Genomic DNA, 22,793 nt, shown 5'->3' with positions numbered 1-22,793 from the left:
ACCCTGCTTCGGCTTGCCCTCCTTGGGCTGCATCTACTGTCTAACCAGTCCCAATGTGCTGAACCTGGTACCTTGGTTGGAGATGCAGAGATCACGCGCCTTCTGGCTCACTCTTGCTGAGAACTGCAGACTGGAGCTGTTCCTATTTGGCCATCTTTAACTCATTTACATTTTACCCATTTGGTTTCTTTATCTTGCTGGTCTGTTTTCAAACAGGACAGGACTAGTCAATGTTACAGTCAAACCAGAACTAATCCTACACACATACATAGTGGCAGAAATAAGAAAATCTCTTTTGACTATTTTCATTAATACTTCTTTAAATCTTTAACAGAAAATTTAAATATTTGGTTTAGAGCCTCCAAATTAATATACAGAAAATCTAGGCTTTGAGGCAATTTTAGAGAATAATCCTGCTTAATGGCAAAATAATAACATAAGGTCTTTACAAATCCTTTTACATATATTATCTGACTTGATCTTTACCAAAACTCCATGAGGTAGTTGAAGAAGGTGGTGAAATATCTCTTTTTTAAATGAAGAAATTGAGGCTCAAATAGATGTACGTGACTTGCCCAGGATTCCATGACGATAAGCAGCCAAGGTGAGATTTAGATCTGTTTCGGAATTGCATGCTAAAGATACACTTTTGTGATTCACTGAATAGATCTCCTCAGTCATTCTGGAGTTTTATATATTTTGACAAAATTAATGTATTTATCTTAGGAATACTTAAGCTTCCTACCATCAGTAACATTTTGATGTTCTCCTCTGTAGAAGTCCTGTCTTCATTTTTAAATTACAAACTCATCTGTCTATTGTAGACTTACCATGAAAATTTGGGCACATTATTGCTTCAGGGGATATCCACTCAACACAAGCATTCAAATACCAGTCATGGCTGCTCTGGTTTAGGCAGATTTGAGAAGGCATCAGTCAATTCATAGCTGCTCCAATGAAGACACAATTGAAGCATCTAATAAATCCTGCCTTCATGCCTCATCTTCACTGTTAAGCATTTGTTTTTGTTTTTCCTTTCCATTTTCAGGGTGATAGTGATCATCTAACCTACAAAATGAAGGTCTGGAGTAGTCAATTGTGGTTCTTTTTGTCCCATCATGGATTTGCCCATTTTGTTTATTTTACTGATTATGGGAAACTGATAGATTGGAAACATCAGAGTCATTGGTCATCAGTAAGTGATATAATGAAAATTATAAAGCAGTTTTGTTACAGACTTAAATTCTTCTTCAGCGAAGTAATAATAGGGTTGGGGGGTGTGTGTGTGTAGTAAGTCCTTACTTAACATGGTCTGCAGTTTCTTGGAAACAGCAACTTTAAGTCAAATGAAGTGTTCAAACTGGTCCTCCACAAGGTAGTTTCATTCAATTTCATTTTGCTACAACATTGATGAGCTAAAAGTTGGTCTTGTTATAGGTGTTTCAACACTAACTTCAAGTTGTTAAAGTAGCAGTTTCCAAGAATCTATGGACAAATGAAGACTTACTGTGTATATACACACACAATATACAGGCACATATATAGTTATATATATAGATACATATTTATTCTTTTTCACTTGAGTTACATTCAATATCTTTGTCACAGGAAGGCTAACAATATAAAACTTCCTATGTATGAAAACCCAAAAATAACCAAATTAAGTGGTAAGGAGCCTTTGAGAAGTAAAAGAACAGTACAATGTTTATTAACAAGTTTCTTCCTGGATTTTCTTCAATTTTTTTAAATACACAAAAAAGCTTTTCGGTACTTAGATTGCTGTTTTCTGTTTTTAATATTGTTAACATGCATATCATTGCATTTACGGATAGTAGTAGATAGTATATATACATGAAATCAACATCTAGGTTTGGCTGCCCTCTGAGTGCTTACAGACGGCGCGTTTGCTTATTAGCAAGCTTAATCACAGCTCCGTCAACTAATAACTTCATTTCATCTGCAGTATTTCCAATCTGTAAATCTGGTTGGCACAAGTCGTTTCTAGCATATTTTGAACCATATTTTAAATCACTAGAATGACTTTGCCTTAATGCCCATGGGTTGTCAGCTCTGAAGGGCCAAGACCAAGTTTTGCTTACCTTTGTGTATATAGCATGGGACTTGCCCAGAGCAGGTACTCAGCAATCTTGCTGAGCAGAACTGTCCTCAGTGGAGAAAAGAGAGGAGAAAGAAAGGCTTTACTGAAGACTGCCCCTATTTGGGACAAATTCCATTTTAAATGGAATATATATATATATGTACTTTAGCCCCAAACGTAGACCAGTACACCTCTCTGGAGCAGTTTCTGACTAGTCATTTGGTAGCAGATCATTCCTGTCATTCACAGGCTCAGTCTCATCTCTATTTGAGATGGAGTTTCACTCTTGTTGCCCAGGCTGGAGTGCAGTGGTGCAATCTCAGCTCACTGAAACCTCTGCCTCCCAGGTTCAAGCGACTCTCCTACCTCAGCCTCCCAAGTAGCTGGGATTACAGGCATGTGCCACCACGCCTGGCTAGTTTTTTGTATTTTTAGTAGAGATGTGGTTTCTCCATGTTCGTCAGGCTGGTCTCGAACTCCCGACCTCAAGTGATCTGCCCTCCTTGGCCTCCCAAAGTACTGTGATTTCAGGCGTGAGCCACTGCACCTGGCCTATTTTTTGGTATCTTGAATCAAGTTATCTGTCCTCTAATAATGGAAGAAATAGACACAGAACTAGTTATTTTGGGTAAAAGGGAGCTATTTAAAAGATACTTTAAAAGCTTAAATGAAATGTTACAGGTAATTTGATTATTTTCTTTCTATGAATATTCTTTAATTGAGGAAGGCAATTTCTTAGGAAGAACACAAGGGTTCTCTTTCACAACCGAAAGTTTGTGTTTTTTTTTCTTAACAAAATTCTTACTTTGAGTTTTAAAAAATTGATGGTTGTTTTCATTTCACCTAGTGGCTTATTCAGTGGTTTGTTTTTCTGCTAAATTTTAACCTTCAAATCTTGAATTGATTTCTTAATTGCTATTTCTACTTCAGGAATCTTAAGAAAGATGGCCTAACCCAGTCAGAAGGGACAAGCATAGTTAATTTTCTTCCACGGCTATTATAAGTATTAGGAGAGCTTTCATGACCATGTCATAGCTACCTAGTGATGCAGAATTGATAAGACTTCTGTGATATATACATATGTGACTTGTTACATATCATAGCAACTGTATGGTAGGAACAATGTAAACAGCTTCTCCTTGCAGTTGACCATAAGAATCACTGCATTCCAGTGTCTGAAGAGCTTCCTTGTCCTCAGGAAAATGTTAAGTCCTGGTGCCATCCAAAAAGCACACCAAAAAAAAAGAAAAAAAAAAATACAACCTCTAAATTAACTCCCTGTTAACTGTTCCCTGCCACAGCACACACAAACGTTTATAAAAATATTGAAAGGATATTCTTACAAAAAAAAAGCAAAGTCTGAGTTTACAGAATGAGTATCAAGTACATGCAAAAAAGCTTTCGTTTCACCCGTATATAAATGGCTCTAGAGAAAGATACATGAGAAAACTACTGACTACATAACACAGTCTTTGTGGCACTTCACTGGGAGTAAGGAAATAAATAGTTCATAGTTAGGGTCAGTTCTCTGTCCCATAGTCTAAACACGGAGATCTTACAGTGTCACAAGACAGTAAACATCCAGGTGTCTTTCCAGATAACTTCCTGAGAGTCAGAGCTTTCTTCAGAGTTTCTCATCTTGCTCCTTCTGAAAGTCAAGTTTCCTCAGCCTGAAGTCAGCCATCCTGAAACACAAATTGGAACCTATTGCGTGGCTGGATCTCATGTAACAAAATAGGAGTGTTCCTATTTTGAAAGTGGTTTTTCTGATGAATTTGAGGGAACATCTGAAATGATCAGTACCTTGTAGTCTCAGGATTTAGTGGGAATTAGGAGATCATGTAGGTAGCCAGGTACAGTGGCTCACACCTATAATCTCAGCACCTTGGGAGGCTGAGGTGGGAGGGTCACTTGAGGCCAGGAGTTCAAGACCAGCCTGGTAAATATAGCAAGACCCTCTCTCTACAAAAAATAAAAACTAGCTGGGTGTGGTGGCACATGCCTGTAGGCCCAGCTACTTGGGAGGCTGAGATGGGAGGATCGCTTGAGCCCAGGAGTTCGAGGCTGTGGTGAGCTATGACTGCACCACTGCACTCCTGCCTGGGGGACAGAGTGAGATCTTGTCTGGGAGAAAGAGGTTGGGGAGAGAGAAAGGCCAGGGGAGAGAGAAAGGTGAGGGAGATAGAGAGAGGGGGGGGAGAGAGAGAGAGAGAGAGATCATGTAGTTCACCCAGCACATGAACTCTTAAAGACTAAAGATACAGAGTCCAACTAGGATGTTGACCTTAAAGGGTGTACCACAAATCACTAGTGCCTCAAAATGATTCTTGTTAAAAGGTTTTCCTCTTGGGGCCGGGCGCGGTGGCTCACGCCTGTAATCCCAGCACTTTGGGAGGCCGAGGCGGGTGGATCACGAGGTCAAGAGATCGAGACCATCCTGGTCAACATGGTGAAACCCCATATCTACTAAAAATACAAAAAATTAGCTGGGCACGGTGGCACGTGCCTGTAATCCCAGCTACTCAGGAGGCTGAGGCAGGAGAATTGCCTGAACCCAGGAGGCGGAGGTTGCGGTGAGCCAAGATCACGCCATTGCACTCCAGCCTGGGTAACAAGAGAGAAACTCCGTCTCAAAAAAAGAGAAAAAAAAAAAAAAAAAGGTTTTCCTCTTAAGAAATCCACAGTGTAAATTAGTACATGAGGGCACTGAGAAAATCTGTAAAAAAAAAAAAATATATATTTACATAGAGAAGTATACATCTATATATGTATATATGTATGACTATATATGTATATTACATATATTCATAAACATATTCCATTTTATGTAATCAGCATTTCCCAACTTTTATGATAAATATTTGTTGACTAGGTTTAATTGAGCAGAAGATAAAGGAAAACAAAAGAAGTTCAAAGGAAACACATGTATTCTTACTGCCAAGAGAGTAATCTTTTTTTTTTTTTTTTAAAGCCAGTCAAATTTAGCAGTGGGGGTTGTATACCAACTTTAGTGACACTAATGTTAATAAGTTCTGATAACCCACTACCATTGGACAAGCCAAGAGAGTAATCTTGACTGGTTCTGACATGCAGGGGCTTGGTGGCCATTGGTGAGATGCCACAGAAAATGTTCACACCCTTATATTTTATAATGAGCATAAATCCTGGAACTCTGTTGGAGGAAATACACAGATTACAAACACAACTACCTTTTCTGCCTTCTACAGTTTTTAACTATAGGACTCATAAACATCATCTGATACTAAATAATAAATGTGTAGGTCATTGCTCCTAATCCCAATCATTGGTCTTACCTGGCAGAAAAAAAGTTGAAAACTCTTTTTTCTACATATTCAACTCCCGGGTATAATTTTGTCACTTTTTTTCCTTCTTACTTATTTCCTAAACAGGGCAAACATCTCATTTGTTACTGATTTGAATGGTACTGAGACGATATACTATATATATGCATTTCATACAAGGGCATACTTCCTTCATTCATTAGCACAGATGAAATTAAATACTTGTGCTCGGTGAACCATCTCTGTGATTTAAGAGATAAGAACATGGCCAGGCGTGGTGGCTCATGTCTGTAATCCCAGCATTTTGGGAGGCCAAGGCTAGTGGATTACCTGAGGTCAGGAGTTCAAGACCAGCCTGGCCAACGTGGTGAAACTCTGTCTCTACTGAAAATACAAAAATTAGCCAGGCGTGGTGGCACATGCCTCTAGTTCCAGCTACTCAGGAGGCTGAGGCAGGAGAATCGCTTGAACCCGGGATGCGGAGGTTGCAGTGAGTCAAGATTGTGTCACTGCACTCCAGCCTGGGTGACAGAGCAAGACTCCATCTCAAAAAAAAAAAAAAGAGAGAGATAAGAACACTGAAAGGATAATAGAACATTTGAATATAAAAGTTGAATTTCCAGGGAACAAAATTATTTTTTGAAAAAACCCAGATATTTGTTTACATTTCGTTACAGAGAATAATGATAAAAAAAAAAAAAAAACTTACCTATGTAATTGTCTTATACCCAACAGGCTGTGAATTTCTCTTAACTCAGAGGCCAATAGTAGTAAGCTCATCACCAGTTTCACTATTTGTTAAACAAAAGCAGGTTCTCCTCTGAATTCAGAGATGCCTATGAGGTGGGTGCCACCGTAAGCACTCTGGTAGTCATCCTAGCATCTTCCTGGAGAAGCTCTTTTCCTGAGATTCCAGGGGCAGCTATAGCACCCATGGAAACAGCCTCTGCAGGCTGAGTTCGCGTACGGGGTGTCTAGCACAGGGAATCCAGAAAATCATCTTGCACAATGATTCTTTGCTTTTTTGGATCACATACCCCCATGAGAATCTGTTTAATGCATGGACTCATCTCCCCAAAAATGAGCATATGTCTATGTATAATTTTACATAAAGTATAAAGTGCTGTCATGAACCCCCTAAAGCCATTAAATAGACCTCAGGTTAAGAGCTGTTGGCACCAAATCATGATCTTTCTTTTATTCCCATTTATATCCCCAGCTTGAACTGTGCTAGGCCAGTAAACGGAGTGGGAGGATAGGACTGATACAGTTGCCAAGATGATCGGTGGGGGAAACGTTAACAATAAAGTGGATGTTGCAAATCCAAAGAGACAGAAAATAAATTAGTTGGCTGCCTAGGGCCAGGGTGAGGTGGGGGAGAGTGACTGCTCATGGGTAGAGGATTTCTTTTCGGAATAATGAAAATGTTCTAAAATTAGATTGTAGCGATGGTTGCACAACTTTGTGAATATACAAAATGCATACTAAAAGTATATTACATTGTACACTTTTAAATGGGTCAGTTTCATGGCATGTGAATTACATCTCAAAGCTATTTTTAAAAGTTGATGTTATTAGAAACAAAAAAAGTATTTCAGCAGAAACTTACAATAAACCTTGCATGACCAGAGATAATGTGTAGCCTCCTTATGCGTTGCTTTCAATGAGGAAAGAACTAAGGGGATTGTGGGTTAAAGGTCATTGGAGTTTTTCTCATCATGGGAAACTTATGGAGACGTGTGTTTAAGTCTCCTGAAGAGTGGAATGTGGAGGACCACCCATAAGACTAAAGAGCACTGGCTTGATCCAGTAGGATCTCTGCCTAACCCAATATTCTGTTTATGAGAATGATTCGACAGGGCGGCAGTGGCTGTCCTCCATGACATTGCTTTAAAAGTTAGGAATATGATGCCAATTTTCTCAAATCCTTTTTCTTGATACGCTATAGACTGTTAACTAATACATTTCTCTAACTACATCTTGAATCAATTTTTATGTCAGCATACTCTAACAAATTCCATCTGCATCCCAGTTTGCTTTGCATGATTTGTCTGTAATTCTCAGGCAGAGGCAGAGCCTGGTTTGTAGATCCTTGAGAGCCCTGTGTCTCTGATTCTCACCACCCCCTTTTCCATGATACTGTCAAAAGCCTCTTTTGAGTAGAGTCAAAAGTGTCCGATTCTCCTTTATCTGAAAGTCTTTTGCATCCACTGCCTTTCTTGAGTTTGGGACCTGGTTCTAGCTTGGAAAACCAGGCTGATTTGTATCATGTACAGGTATCTTGGATATATAGTCATGGGTTCCTGGGGTATATCATTTCAGTACGCAGGCATGACAGCCTTCACTAGGTTTGAGAACTTGCTCTGGTCCAATTTTTTACACGATGAAACTGAGATCCAGGAAGAAGAAACATATGCCCAGGGTCACATAGCAAGCCAGTGGCAAGACTAAAGTGATACATATCTCATTCCCACCCATTCTGCTTTCAGAACTACCAGGCTGCCTCCCACACCCTCTGTAATGCTCATGTCAGCACTTTCAGCCTCCTTCTGGTTTTATTTGTGGGGTGACCTGGCACTTACCTCACCGTCCTGTCTGGTCTCTTCATCCTGGTCAGGTTCGAACTCCGTGCCCCGGTCTACAACATCCACGCCAGCATGCACCCTGGGCTTCTCATTTTCCCATTTGGCAAAGCCTTTGTCCTTTGCTGCTTTGTCATGGAATTTGGACTTCATTTTGGGGAAGGTGTGGGACCCCGAGTCCCCCCACCCAGCCTCTGACCAGACAGGTTCAGTCTGGGTAGCCTGGCTGGTGGTGGCCCTCTGTAGCCTCACGGAGATCTTGCGAGAAGAGCCTGTAACCAGTGTGATGGCTCTGCTGTCTAAATCCCTATGTCCAGCAGTGACTCCGGGAAATTCAAACACCTCATCCTGGACTGGAAGTAAAAGAGGATGGTGATTATTTAACGTCTGACTGCCTGACAGCAAACCAGCACGAGTCTGGCATGCAAGGTCCTAGAGGAACCAACTAGGGACAGAATTCAATTAGCTGCAGGCAGGTTACATGTTCCTGAGACTGGAAAGCAAAGAGAAGCAAGGATGATTCAAGCGTTTAGCCACTGCTGCTCCCCCTAAAGAAAGCCTTAGCATTTAGAGTGACTAACCGGGTTTAGACCCAGAATCTAAATGAGGTCCAAGCAGAGAGACACCATGGCAGCAAAAAAAGCAGAGGGCATTACCTGGGGGCAGCGAGGGGCTTCCAGGCAGTGACCCATGCCCACTGCCCAAGGAGGGCGCCCGGGCAAATCTCCTGCAGGCCAGAACCAGGAGGTCTTTGCACTGTTTGTGGCAATTGGCTCCACAGTCTGAAAAATTCCAAGGGTGTGGAAGATGATTAGTGTGTCTGCTGTTGATTGAGTTTCCAGGGTGGCACTTGAGTTGTCAGCCCTCCCCTCCCCCATCCCAGTTTCTGTGTTGAATTTCAGAGTCACGCACAGGCCCACGGGGTGTGTCCGGGGTTTGGAAAGGGGCCATCGGTCCGCACTTGCCCTCCTGAAGTTCCCAAAGTTCTCTTAGATTTGCTCAGCTTGGTTCTCTATGTAACTGAGGACCTAACGAGCAATTGCATCTAGGGAGCAAATGGAGTCCAGCCTGAGAGGTCAGTTGCCTTTGCCCAAAACTAAATGCAAATCAAATGGGGTTGGGATTCTTTCCCAGGCTTAGATGGAAACCCCCACAAAGAGAGCCTAAGCCAGGATGATGGCAAGAAGCCTCAGCTTCCAGTCTCTCCCAGGCCAACTGCTGCCTCTGATCATTTACGGTGAGCTGTTCCTCCCTTCAGCACTTGTCTGGATATTTTTACTCTTCTTCATTTTCCAAAACCTTTCAGGGCCAGTGATTGTATCTTCTGCTTCCTTTCTTTGTACAGAAACAAAATACAATATGGGCATATGCTCAGTAAATATGTTCTATATTTGCTTATGGCTTTGAAATGGCAGGCAGCAGAGTCTGTGAAATTACCCATTAGGATGTTTTAGATAAGGCAGTAGAATGTTAATTACTTCTTGGGATAGAAAAATGTGGCAGTTCAGATGGTGGTTCAGAATTATTACCTATGATGAGGGTCCTACACTTCACTGAGCATCATTGAATAGAGATGATCATTTCTCTCCTACCATCAAAGAGGACCTTTCTAACTATTTCCAGTACCCATTTTCCCCTAAGTGGTCTTGTTTCAAATAGTCTTAATGTTCGGTCTATTTTAATTAGTTTTTTTTCCACTTTATGTGCCATTAAGAGAATACAAGAGATAATCTAAAGGTTTAATAGATTTTCATCTTTATAAAATCATGTGTGTGTTTGTTTTAGGGTATGGGGATAGAAACCAGAGTAAAACTAAAGACTCACTGCTGGGCAGTAAGATCTGGCAGTATCTTTGCTGCCTGAAAGTCAAAATCTAAGTTAGACCAAGACAAGTGATAGAGAAGCAGTAACGGAAAGGTCCCTCTGAGCACTAAACAGTAGCTTCCATTGAGGTTCGGGAAGTTTTCTGTTCATGCAAAATGACTGGAGAAAAAACGGCATCCCAGGGGAACAACATTCATCTGAAGGCATTCCGTGATTAAGATGTTTCTTTTTATAGTTTTATTATATTTTTCAAAAGCATTAGAAGATTCTTAAAAGAACTGTATAAATCGTCCGCATAAAGTGTCCAGCAACTTCCTAAACAATGTGTACTTAATCATACATGAACAAGTAGCAACACATTCCTGAATGCTTAATGTACATGCATATGCATTTGTCAATTTGTCAAATTTATAAACAATTGATTCAATTGTTTATAAACTTAATTAAATGGGAAAAATAGAGGAATGCATTCATTGAAAAGGACAAAAATACGTTTTAGTTTTCTCTTTTTTTGTCACCATCTATGTGATTTGGTAGAGAAAGGAATAGCTAAGTATGGATTCTGTAATCCATAGGAAGAAGTGCCTATGGATTACAGAAATGGTGTGGAGGTTTTTTTCTTTGAAAAAAGGTTCTTATATACAATATTTTAGCTAGGCTTATCCCACTTCAGAATTCCCACCTGAACTGGATGCTGCTGATTCAAAAGAACTAGATTTATGTGTGTTGAGAAGAGTGGTTTGTAACAAACTATAAAAGTCCAATTCTGGTTCTCCAAAACTCCAGGAACTTCTCCTCAGAGGCAATCACTCTCAGCTGCCGTTGACCCAAAAGACTGAAATTCTCAATGACGCCAAGAGCTTTTGTAGTTTAACCAGACAAATTTAATTCTTACCCAAAATGTCAAATTTTTAAAATGTTAACAAAATAAGATTGATTTACCTTTGCATTTGTATCCTTGCTTGATTATGCCCCAGAGCTGTAACAAAAGACAAAGGAATGTCAGAGAATCTGAGGATAGATCTGGAAGGAAAACAAGGCCACTGAGAGGGAAGTGCTGGGAAGCTTCATGACTGGCCAGGCACAAACAGGATGTCGCCACTCTTAACACCCTTCCTGCCAGATAGAAGAACCCTCTCCGAGGGTGGTGATAACATGAGTTTCACTTCCCCTTTCTTTCTCGGAGCCAACTGGGAGCCAGGATGGGAGATGACTAACGTTTGATCCTCAGACTTTGTCATGGTGCACTCCCAGCAAAATGTACAGAGGCGATGGCCACTTGGTCTTTGGGAGTCCCTAGCTCCCTCTTTTTAATGACACTAGCTGCCGTTGGCACCCACTACAGGAAATAGAGCAATGGAAGAAGCGCATCTCACATGAAAACACTTGGATTATGCTAGGTTATTTTCTGCGTAGTTTTTGTCCCCTGGAAAAATACAGAAGAGGAAATGATCTTAGTTATTCATGTCTTCATTCTCCACATTGGCTCTATGTTTGGCCTGTGCCAGGGCTGTAGGTAGATGTCGAGAAAACTCAGATTCTGCCAACCAAGGAGTCTGTGACTTCCTCATGGTTAACAAGTAGGAAGTGACCAATGCGGGAGGGGAGATGTGAAGGCCTGCAGTTCCACGAGGGAGCGTTTTCCCCGGAGGTTCAGGGGCACATCCTGGTGGTGGTGTCTTCTTTCGCCAGACAGACTCCTTCTAAACGCCATGAAGAAGAGAGCCCTTTCCATGCCCTTCCTGTGTCTCCCCACAGCTCTTGCATGGGTGATAGAGATAGCAGAGGTGTATATTATGGGTCATTAAATGGGCTTAGCTCAAGTTGGAGAACTATTGCTAACCTTTGCGCATTTGGGTTAGGTGGCTATTATCTATTTAATAAAATAATGTTGAAAAAAGCAGGGCCCACTGGGACTGACGGGGTGCTGTTCTCATGTCCACAGTGTATTATAAGCAAACAATGCCCCTGCTTTTCCAGAAGAGTAAGTCACTGCCAATGTGAAGTGACTCAAGAGTACAGGAAGATGGCTCCTTACCTCTTCTTGACAAGGAACTTCCCCAAGTAGAAAACTCAAAGATTCCTTTGAGCCTTAACAGCTATTTGCTCCTCTGGAATACATATTAAAATGCAAATGTCTCCAAGGACAGAAGAATATTTTTTCTTGGGGACGGGAAGGATTATATGACAACTAAGTAGAAGCAAGGGTGGCTGGAAGAGAGAGGAGCATGGTCCCAAAAAGGGCAGTGGTGGCCAGGATCATCACAGCGTGATCTTTATGATAATCTAGTTTGCTTCTCTTTTGTAAAAGGTGAATGTGATGATCCAGGAAGTTAGATAATTTGCAATCTTCCACAACCTGGAAATTCTTTCTCCAGAGCCCTTGGTAATGATAGTAGTGATAATAATGATGATAGCTAACATTTCTTGAACTCTTGCTATGTGAGAGGCACAGCTTTAGGCTCTTTATACATATTAACTTATGTAATTGCTCATGATGTCCTGATGGTATAGGTAATAATAATTTTCTCTCTCTTTTTTTTTTTTTTTTTTTGACAGAGTCTTGCTCTGTTGCCCAGGCTGGAGTGTAGTGGGGCAATCTCGGCTCACTGCAACCTCCACCTCCTGAGTTCCAGTGATTCTCCTGCCTCAGCCTCCCTAGTAGCTGGGACCACAGGCATGAGCCACCACACCCGGCTAATTTTTGTATTTTTAGTAGAGACGGGGTTTCACCATGTTGGCCAGGCTGGTCTCCAACTCCTGACCTCAGGTGATCGACTTGCCTCAGCCTCCCAAAGTGCTGGGATTACAGGCGTGAGCTACTGCTCCCAGCCTTCTCATTTTTACAGATGAGGGGACTGACCTACAGAGAGGTGAAGTCCCTTGGCAAGGTCTCATAGCTAGTGAGGGAAAGATGAATATATTACTTGAGGAAAAGACAGGAAGCCATAGCTCCTGCATACTTTGTGTGTGAGCAAAGGCACTGAGGTGGGACAAGAAAGGATAAGATTTAAGAAGAGACATCCTAATATCCAGATATGTTACATTATTAGCATAGCCGCAGGAACTGGTGAAAAAGATACAGTCAAGCAAGAGGGGTGGGGGGCGTGGGGTGGGGAGGAGGACATGGTTTGCTAATGCTTACTTAACCAGGAACAAACAGTAGCTAGAAAGAGGCACTGGGTCAGTGTGCCAGCCAAAGACAGTAGAGGATGATGCCATGTGGATGGGTTTGCAGGCGCATTTTCCACAGTCCTTTGATTTGAGACCACTGGCTGCTGTAATATTTGGAGTAATTGTGGTGTAAGGAGCTCTGGACTGAGAGTCAGGAGACCTGCCTGTGACTCACAGTTTTGCCACTAACGATCTGTGTGTGACCTTGAGGGAAGTCACTTAACTTCTCCAGACCAGAGTTTCTTCATCTACAAAATAAGGGAATTACTAACACTCTTTCAGTTCTAGAATTCTAATTCTAAAATAAATCTTCTGCAGAGCAAGTCTGTTTGTCTTCCTTAACCTTAAAATGGAATTTATTTTAAAAGCAGATGGTTCTGGCACTGGAACCATTTTCCCGCAATTCCTTTCAACAACACATCTATAGAACTATAGTTATAAATTCCTTTGAAAACCAATGGATTTTTTTTTTTTTTTTTTTTTTTTGAGACAGAGTTTCACTCTTGTTGCCCAGGCTGGAGTGCAATGGCGCGATCTCAGCTCACTGCAACATCTGCTTCCTGGGTTCAAGTGATTCTCCTGCCTCAGCCTCCCGAGTATCTGGGATTACAGGCATGTGCCACCACATCCAGCTAATTTTGTATTTTTAGTAGAGACGGATTTCTCCATGTTGGTCAGGATGGTCTGAAACTCCCGACCTCAGGTGATCCGCCCGCCTCAGCCTCCCAAAGTGCTGGGATTACAGGCGTGAGCCACCACGCCCAGCCACCAATGGACTCTAACATGAGTGTCAATAAAGATCAAATCAAATTGTACCAATAAAACTGAATATATTTTAAAAACAAAAAGAGCTGTAAATATTTTAAATGAGTTAATTTCAATTAAACTCTCAAAGAATCAAGGAACACATAAAAAAAATGTGTACTCCAAACCATGTGACTTGCAACATATCTAATAGTATTTTATCATGCAACAACTTGGTGGGTAAGTATTAACTCCCTTTTACAGATAGAAATAGACCCAAAGATGGCAAATAACTTGATCAAGGACATAGAGTTAGCAAGGGAAAAACAGAAATTTAGCCCAACATTCCAGACTCCATGTTCAGAGCTTTCTACTTCATCACAGCTGCATCAAGAATGTAGCACCAGCATCTCTGCTCCAATGAGTCAGGGAGACAGGTGTGGATCTCCCAAGAAAGTCTACCTTCTGCTTCTACAGAACCAGGGCCTCTATAAAAGGGAGGGACAGGACAGAAGGACTAGAGAGCAGAGATAAGACCTTGAGGGTTTTTTTTTAAATTATATTTAGAGATGGTGCGGGGAGCGGGCAGGTTTCTCTGTATTGCTCAGGCTGGAGTCAAACTCTTGGGCTCAAGCTATCCTCCTGCCTCAACCTCCCAAGTACCTGGAACTACAGGTCCACGCCATAGCACCTGAGACCTTGAGATTTGATAAGCGCCTTCTGACTCTCACAGCCCACCCAAAAGACAGACGTATTGTCTTGACTTTTGGCTGAGCCATGCCATGGCCCAACAGCCTGACCTTTTGTTAACTGGGTCCCACTCTGCAGGAGTGTGTTACACATGACCCCATCCCACACCAGAATTTTCAGGTCTAGGTATTTCCAAAAATTTCCATCAGAATAGAGAAACTAGAGAAACATGAAAAAGGAGACCATTTGTTTTATGATAGAATGGTCTGGTCATGCAATCCCAGTGGAGATACTAAAGAACTTCACCTTCTCTGCGATGAATAAAGAGAGCTAGTTAGACTGGCTTTGCCCTGTGTCACATCAGCTGCTGTGACCACCTGGGGCCATCTTTGAGGAACAACTGCCTCTTATTTACACATTCTCAGAGAGTGTGTGCTTGAACACAGACTCCTCTTGGGCTCCCCAAAGCCAGTTATTTGAGGATGGGATGGGGAAAATGTAATTTCTGGTAGCATATAATATCAGCAACAAATTCAATATGGGTCAGTGAGTCCACAGGGGGACATGGCTGCCAAATGAAGCTAACACAACTGAGCTCTGGCATCTAGAAAAAGGGACAGTTGTCATACTTATCTGGGTGCTGGGCCTCCTTCACCTGGAATACCGCATTTTCCATTTTATTTAACTTGAATATCAACTGGAAGACATTCAGGGCTCAAGCGTTTATGTTAAGGCCAGGATCAAAAACTGACCTCAGTTCTCAAAGAATTATCAAAGGTAGGGGAAGGAAGCACACGGTCTTCATTTGTTGCAATGGTATAGGTGAAGCACAGGGCTGAGAGTCGGTACACCTGTGCCGGAGTCCAAGCTCTGGTAATGATTACCTCAGGAACTTGGCTTATCCTCTTTGAACCTCTTTATCTTCATAAGCAAGATGGCGAAAGTAAAATACCCACTCGAAGGGCTTGCAATGAAGATTAGTTACCCTAATGTCTATGGGAGTACTTTATTACCATCAAGCATTGAGTAAATGTTATTTATTATTATAACCAACTTCTCTCCAAAAAGATTTTTTTTTCCTTTTTGAGTTGTGAATTATTGAACTGTGCCATGATGGATTTCTGGTCACTAATACCACATGAAACGAAAACTGGAAGGAACTGGCTAAGATAAATGCACCTCTTAATTGCAACCACTTAGGAATATTAGTGATGAATGCCAGGACTCACTGGGCTGACACTTTTCCCTGGCAGGGATTAATAGACAAACCACTCTCTTGAGTTAACAGCCCTCAACAACCTTCCCTGTTTTTGCTAGCCCTGCATTCCTAGGAAATAATGAAACCCAAAGATCTTGCTTTGGGTGTTGAATCTTTAATTTCAGGGAACCACCATGTTTTACTTGTGATTCAAAGCAGACAGTGGACTTTATTCAGCGTATCATTTTCTTACCTTTTCAGAATGCTACACAAATAACTACATGCATAAGAAAACAATGGAAAACAGACTTACAAATCCTGCACAGTGTTCACAGAAGGTTGGTTTGAGATAGGTCATCTCCTGAAAATTATGGATGAATCCTGGTCCCATTTTACAGTGTAGTTGAGATTTAGCTCTCAGGAAGTAAGCCATCATTTCATCTTTACTAATCAGGCCATCCCTGTTAAGAGAATCAAAGAAGGGAGGTATCTTTGAATACCAGGTTGCTAAGTAGTTGACGTACTTTTTTTTTTTTTTTTTTTTTTGCGATGGAGTCTCGCTCCTGTTGCACAGGGTGGAGTGTAGTGGCATGATCTTGGCTCACTGCCACCTCCACCTCCTGGGTCAAGTGATTCTACTTCCTCAGCCTCCCAAGTAACTGGGATTACAGTCGTGTGCCACCATGTCCAGTTAATTTTTGTATTTTTAATAGAGACAGGGTTTCACCATGTTAGCCAGGCTGGTCTCGAACTCCTGATGTCAGGTGATCCACCCACCTCAGCCTCCCAAAGTGCTGGGATTACAGGTGTGAGCCACCAGGCCCGTCCATAGTTGTCACACTTTAATCACCCACCTCCCAAACCTTTGTGGCCAAAAGCAGATGAAGAATGTTCACTTCTCTACTACATCTCACAGAAGGGGAGAACCGTAAAAGGCATATTCCGGTGTTCAAAGCCTTTTTCAGTAAGCAGAAAATTTCATATGTGTGCACCCATGCATGTGTGTGTGTGTGTGTGCAGGAGCATATTCATGTGAGCATACATGTGGCTTGTGCCCTGCAGCACAGAAAGTCTTCTTTATTATGAACAGCAGTTTCCCGAAGGACATCCTTCTAGTCCTTGCCTAGCTGTAGGGTTGCAAGAATTAGGATGCTGGAGAAAGGCGGAAAACTGTAATAACTGGGCTGACCATTCTCAAATTCATTCAGCTTGATGCTGTCTGGGCTGCTACTCCATTGGTGATGTTTTCACTCACATCTTAGTGGCTCATAGCCCATTCGCTGTGATGCTGGGAGCAATTCTTCCAGATCTACTCCACACAGAACAAACCTCTGGTTCTTCCCACCTTCCTACCCCAACTCACCACATATCCTGACTTCTTGTTTATCAAAAATGATCAAATCGGCTGGGTGTGGTGGTTCATGCCTGTAATCCTAACACTTTGAAAGGCCGAGGTGGGCAGATCACTTGAGGTCAGGAGTTCAAGACCAGCCTGAGCCCCGTCTCTACTAAATATACAAAAATTAGCTGGGTGTGGTGGCGTGTACCTGTAATCCTGTAATCCAGCTACTCAGGAGGCTGAGGCAGGAGGCAGAGGTTGCAGTGAGCTGAGATTGTACTACTGCACTCCAGCCTGGATGACAGAATGAGACTCTGTCTCGAAAACAAAAGTTATTGGATCCACTTGACACAGGTGAGCTCCAGACCGCTTCTCTGTCCATCAGCATGTGCTGGTGATCACACCTTTCCTTTCCAGTTCAGAATTCTTTTCTACCTCCTCTGTCCTCTCTTGGGGCCCGTCTCTCAGAGTCCAGGCTGCCCCATCCAGCACTCTCCAGCCTCCCCGGGACTCTGCTTCTTCCAGGTTCTCAGTCTCTTCCCTGTTTCTTCCTCCTTTCACAAATATGTTCAAGACTTTCTCACCTGAAAAATCTCCTTCCTCAGTCCTGCTGCCATCTCTAACAGGTGTCATTTCTCTCATCCTTCTTTTACTCCCAAAGTTTTCAAAAAGAGTGTTCATTAGGCTCTTCTATCATTTCCTCCAGCTACTCTTTATACCACTTGGGTTTCTAACCCTACCAATCTGTCACCAAGGACATCCTCAGTGGCCTCTTCTCATTGGCAGGAGGTAACACACAGACATATTTCCTTCTTTTTGCGTGCTCCCCTTAGAGACCCTGGAATTGCATGCCACCCTGCTTCTCCTCCTTCCTCTCCAGCTCCCCCTTCTCCAGCTGGCCTGCAGGGCTCACTGACTCTTTTCAGTGTCTGCATGTGGGAGGGGAGTCCCTGAAGGCTTATTCCTCAGGCCCCAAGCTCACCACCTTCTAAGCGTTCCACCAGAGTGTGCTCACAAGATCAGGACTCCAGCTTACAGTGGGTTTAAAGACTTCATCTCCATCTCCATCTCCAGTCCTGACTGTTGTCCTGAATTTTTGTACCACATCTTCAAGAACTTGCTGGACTTCTCTTCCTGTGATCCACTCTGTCTCAATCAATGTATTTAAGTTCAGCTTCATCTCTCTCTTCCCCATACTCCCTGCCCAGGCTTCCCTATTGCTGTTTGCTGTGCCACGATTTTCCCCCAGGCTTGAGAATTTAAGATCCCTTTCTTACCTCCTATGCAAAGTAACAGATTATTGTACATTATAAGTATTATTATTAAAGTTATTTTGCATAGGAGGTAAGAAAGGGATCTTAGATAATCAAACCTGGGGAGACATCATGGCATAGCCTAGTACCCAACAGGTATTTTTTCTGCTCCTCCCATCCTCCACCATCAAGGAGGCCAGTGTCTATTATTCCTTGTGTTCATGAGTTCTCATCATTTAGTTCCCACTTATAAGTAAGAATGGGTGGTATTTGGTTTTCTGTTCCTGCATTAGTTTGCTAAGGATAATAGCCTCCACTTCCATCCATGTTCCTGCAAAAGACATAATCTTGTTCTTTTTTATGACTACATAATATTCCATGGTGTATCTGTACCACATTTTCTTTATCCAATCTGTTATTGATGGGCATTTATGTTGATAACACATCTTTGATATTTGAATAGTGCTACAATGAACATTCACATGCCTGTGTCTTTATGGTAGAATGATTTCTATTCCTTTGGGTATATGTCCAGTAATGGGATTGCTGGGTTGAAGTGTAGTTCTGTTTTTAGCTGCTTGAGGAATTGCCATACTGCTTTCCACAATGGTTGAATGAATTTACACTCCAACAGTGTATAAGTCTTCCCTTTCCTCTGCAACCTCGCAAGCATCTGTTATTTTTTGACTTTTTTAATAATAGCCATTCTTGGCTGGGTGAAGTGCCTCATGTCTGGGATCCCAGAACTTTGGGAGGCCAAGACAGGTGGATCACCTGAGGATAGGCGTTCAAGACCAGCCTGGCCAACATGATGAAACCTCGTCTCTACTAAAAAAAAGAAAAAAATTTGCTTGGTATGATGACACATGCCTGTAATCCCAGCTTCTCGGAAGGCTGAGGCATGATAATCACTTGAACCCAGGAGGCTGAGGTTGCTGTGAGCTGAGATTGTGCCACTGCACTCCAGCTTGGGTGAAAGAGCGAGACTCTGTCTCAAAAAAAAAAAAAAAAATAGTAGCCATTCTGACTGGTGTGAGATGGTATCTCATTGCAGTTTTGATTTGCATTTCGCTTTTTTGCATATGTTTATTGGCATGTATGTGTTCTTTAGAAAAGTATCTATTTGTGTCCTTTGCCCACTCAAAGGAATGGGCATAGATTTCATAATGAAGACACCAAAAACAATCCTTATCATATATATGAGATAAATAAATTTATTAATGCATTGTCTCACAAATTCATCACATAATTTACTACATACATTTGTGTAACAGTGCATTAGCCAATCACTCCTCCTAGGGACTCACAATGTAACACACTTTAGCCTATACAAAGTTTGGGAAGTCACACAGTAAAGACATCTATTTAATGAGATTTAATCCTGTGTTTCTCACACGTGACTAGTCAGTTCCTTTTTCAAAAGCACTAATTAATAGCTACTTCTGTGGAACATCGTTTAGAAAACAGTACCTCAGAGAAAACATCTTTTTGAGATCTTTCCAGTATTAACCACTCAAAATTTAGTGTCATGTAAGCAAGGTATGAATAGTTCAAACCTTCATTCATAGAAAACAATTCTATAGATATCAATAAGATGATATCTATGATATTATATGATAATGATCGATATAGAGATGATGATATAGAGATAGAGATAGATGTAGATATTTGCTAAGACAATCTCAATTCTGTCTCTAGAAACAACAGATAAAAGAAATGAAGACTGGGAAGTTATTTTAAGTCAATGTCCTATTTACATGTCACTGATAGTAACAAACTAAGTGAAGAAGTGGGTAGTTAGCAGGCAATTTAAATTTTACTTTGTAAAGGAAGTTTATGTTTCTAATATAATTTATTTTAAAAGTATTCTTTGTTCTGGGTATATAATGAAGATGAATTTAGGATTTTAAGTTATGTTAACGTGTCAAGACTTTTCTTGGTGTGTTGAATTACATATTTTTTTTTAAATTAATTGAAAAAAAAATGGTTTGTTAGAGACAAGGTCCCACTATATTGCCCAGGTGGGTCTCAAACTCCTGTCCTCAAATAATGTTCCTACCTCAACCTCCCAAAATGCTGGGATTACAGGTGTAAGCTACCGCATCTGGCCCCGAATTTCATTTTTTAAAAATACTCATAACAGCAAAAATATAAGAGGATTTTAATGTAATTTAATTTGCCCATTTTACCAAAACAAAATCCAGTGTTTCCTTACAGGTGATTTTTAAATTAGGAATAAATCTTGCACAAGTAACAATCAAATTAATGCCAGGATTTCTCAGCAATTTTTAAAAATTATTATTATTATTTATAATAAGTTGGGTTTTAGTCTCTAAAGCCATTTGATTTTTAGGAATCATTTGACGCTAAAAAGAAACATATTTTTTCTTTGTTTATCAAGACAACCTTTGATCAAAGAAAAAAACAGAGTATTAATGCTTCTTGGCTATCTGCAGCTATCATGCTTTCATGAAGACTGTAAATAATTTTTTTTTTTTTTTTTTTTTTTGAGACAGGGTCTCGCTCAGTCACCCAGACTGGAGTACGATGGTGCTATCTCAGCTCACTGCAACCTCTGCCTCCCAGGCTCAAGGGATTCTCCCGCCTCGGCCACCCAGGCAGCTGGGATTACAGACATGCAACACCACACAGGTGAATTTTTGTATTTTTAGTAGAGATGGGGTTTGGCCATGTTGGCCAGGCTTGTCTTGAACTCCTGGCCTCAAGTGATCTGCCCACCTCAGCCTCCCAAAGCGCTGGGATTACAAGCATGAGCCACCATGCCCAGCCAACTTTTTTTTAATCTTCATGAGTTTTAAGATTGCTTTCAGGTCCACTAATGCTGAGGACTCTCCCAGGCTAGACCTAACTATATTTCTCCTCTACTCTTTTTTTTGGTGGAGATTTTTTGGGTTGAGAGCTAAGCAATAAAAGCAATATAGCAAATGGTGCTCTTGGATCATTTACAAATGTGCACTTGTGTTCAACACTAACAACACGGTCTGCCCTGTGATTCCATTCGGGTCACAAGAAAATAATCAGTGACAAATTAGACCTGGCTCATCAAAGCACTAGGGTTGAAGCTGTCAAGCTTCTCCTTCTCTCCTCTGATAATAATTTTCTGCTTTAGGATAGTTGCATTAAAATAAAACAAAATTAAAACTTACTGATCTTTGTCCAGCACACAGAAGGAATCCAAGAAGGGGAAATTGGCAGCTATACTTTCAAAGTCCTCTTGAGAGATGTACCCATCATGGTCATGATCATAGTTTCTAAATACAGACTGCAAAGGAAAGATAAGTATTTATTTTATTTATTATTATTTTTTGAGACAGAGTCTCACTTGGTGACCCAGGCTGGAGTGCAGTGGCACAATCTCACCTCGCTGCAACCTCCGCCTCCTGGGTTCAAGCGATTCTCCTGCCTCAGCCTCCCAAGTAGCTGGGACTACAGGTATGTGCCACCAAGTCTGGCTAATTTTTTGTATTTTTCGTAGAGATGGGGTTTCACCATGGTAGCCAGGCTGTTCTCGATCTCCTGACCTCGTGGTCTGCCCATCTTAGCCTCCCAAAGTGCTGGGATTACAGACATGAGTCACCGCCAAGATAAGTATTTATTGAATGACTATGAAGTAGGCTCTGAACTTGTTATTGTGAAAGCAATGATAACTAGCATATGATCCTTTCTATTAAGGAGCTTAGAATCTAGTGAAAGATAAGTAAATCAATAGGCCTTTATAATATAAAAAGAGAAGTGATTTGTTGAGGATAAAAACAGAGTAATGGCTGGGTGTGGTGGCTCACACCTGTAATGCCAGCACTTTGGGAGTTGGAGGCAGAGGTGGGAAGATCACCTGAGCCCAAGAGTTTGAGACCAGTCTGGGCAACATAGAGAGGGCTTATTGCTACATTTTTTTTTTTTAATTAGTTGGGCATGGTGGTGCATGCCTGTAGTCCCAGCCACTTGTGAGGGTGAGGCAGGAGGCTTGCTTAGTCCAGGAGTTTGAGGTTACAACGAGCCAGGATCACACCACCGCACTCTAGCCTGGGGAATAGAGCAAGGCATCATCTTTAAAAAATAAATTTAAAATAAAATTAAAAATAAAACAGAGGTTGGGCATAGTAGCTCATGCCTATAATCCCAGCACTTTGGGAGGCCAACGCTGATGGATACCTGAGGTCGGGAGTTTGAGCTCACCCTGACAAACATGGTGAAACCCCATCCCATCTCTCCTAAAAAAATAAAATAAAATAAAAATAAAAATTAGCTGGTTATGGTGGCGCATGCCTACAATCCCAGCTATTCAGGAGGCTGAGGCACAAGAATTGCTTGAATCTGAAAGGAGGAGGTTGCAGTAAGCGAGATCATGCTATTGTACTTCAGTCTGGGCAACAAGAGTGAAAATCTGTCTCAATCAATCAATCAATAAAATAGTGCTATCAGTGGGGGGAAAAGAGGAGGTAGATTAAGAAAGTTTTCCTGGGAAAAGCAAGGTTTAAACCAAAACCTCAGGGTTGAGTAGGAATTGGCTTAGTGAATTTACAAATTCCAACACCATGACAATACAAAATAAAGCTTTAAGGTGTTAT

The 22,793-nt window shown here is 41.4% G+C and overlaps 1 protein-coding gene across 4 annotated transcripts in view; it reads right to left on the bottom strand.

Annotated features, from left to right (window-relative positions):
* Positions 1-1,541: 1,541 nt before the first annotated feature.
* The window catches only part of RASGRP3 (RAS guanyl releasing protein 3), a 128,956-nt gene continuing 107,704 nt past the window's right edge, over positions 1,542-22,793 (bottom strand). For all 4 annotated transcript variants that reach the window (XM_064363993.1, XM_064363994.1, XM_064363991.1 and 1 more), the window contains exons 13-18: positions 21,372-21,487; positions 15,926-16,073; positions 10,749-10,785; positions 8,639-8,764; positions 7,983-8,335; positions 1,542-3,783 (exon numbers count right to left, since the gene is read on the bottom strand). In XM_064363993.1, coding sequence (XP_064220063.1) covers positions 3,775-3,783; positions 7,983-8,335; positions 8,639-8,764; positions 10,749-10,785; positions 15,926-16,073; positions 21,372-21,487 — 789 coding nt within the window. In that variant the 3' untranslated portion in view covers positions 1,542-3,774. The remainder of the gene's footprint in view (positions 3,784-7,982; positions 8,336-8,638; positions 8,765-10,748; positions 10,786-15,925; positions 16,074-21,371; positions 21,488-22,793) is intronic.

This window comes from Aotus nancymaae, unplaced genomic scaffold, assembly GCF_030222135.1.
Source record: "Aotus nancymaae isolate 86718 unplaced genomic scaffold, 86718_ANA_hifiasm-v0.15.2.pri h1tg000057l, whole genome shotgun sequence".
Taxonomy (NCBI): Eukaryota; Metazoa; Chordata; class Mammalia; order Primates; family Aotidae; genus Aotus; species Aotus nancymaae.
The sequence above is the reverse complement of the archived record's forward strand: the minus strand, read 5'-3'. Positions and strand labels throughout refer to the sequence as shown.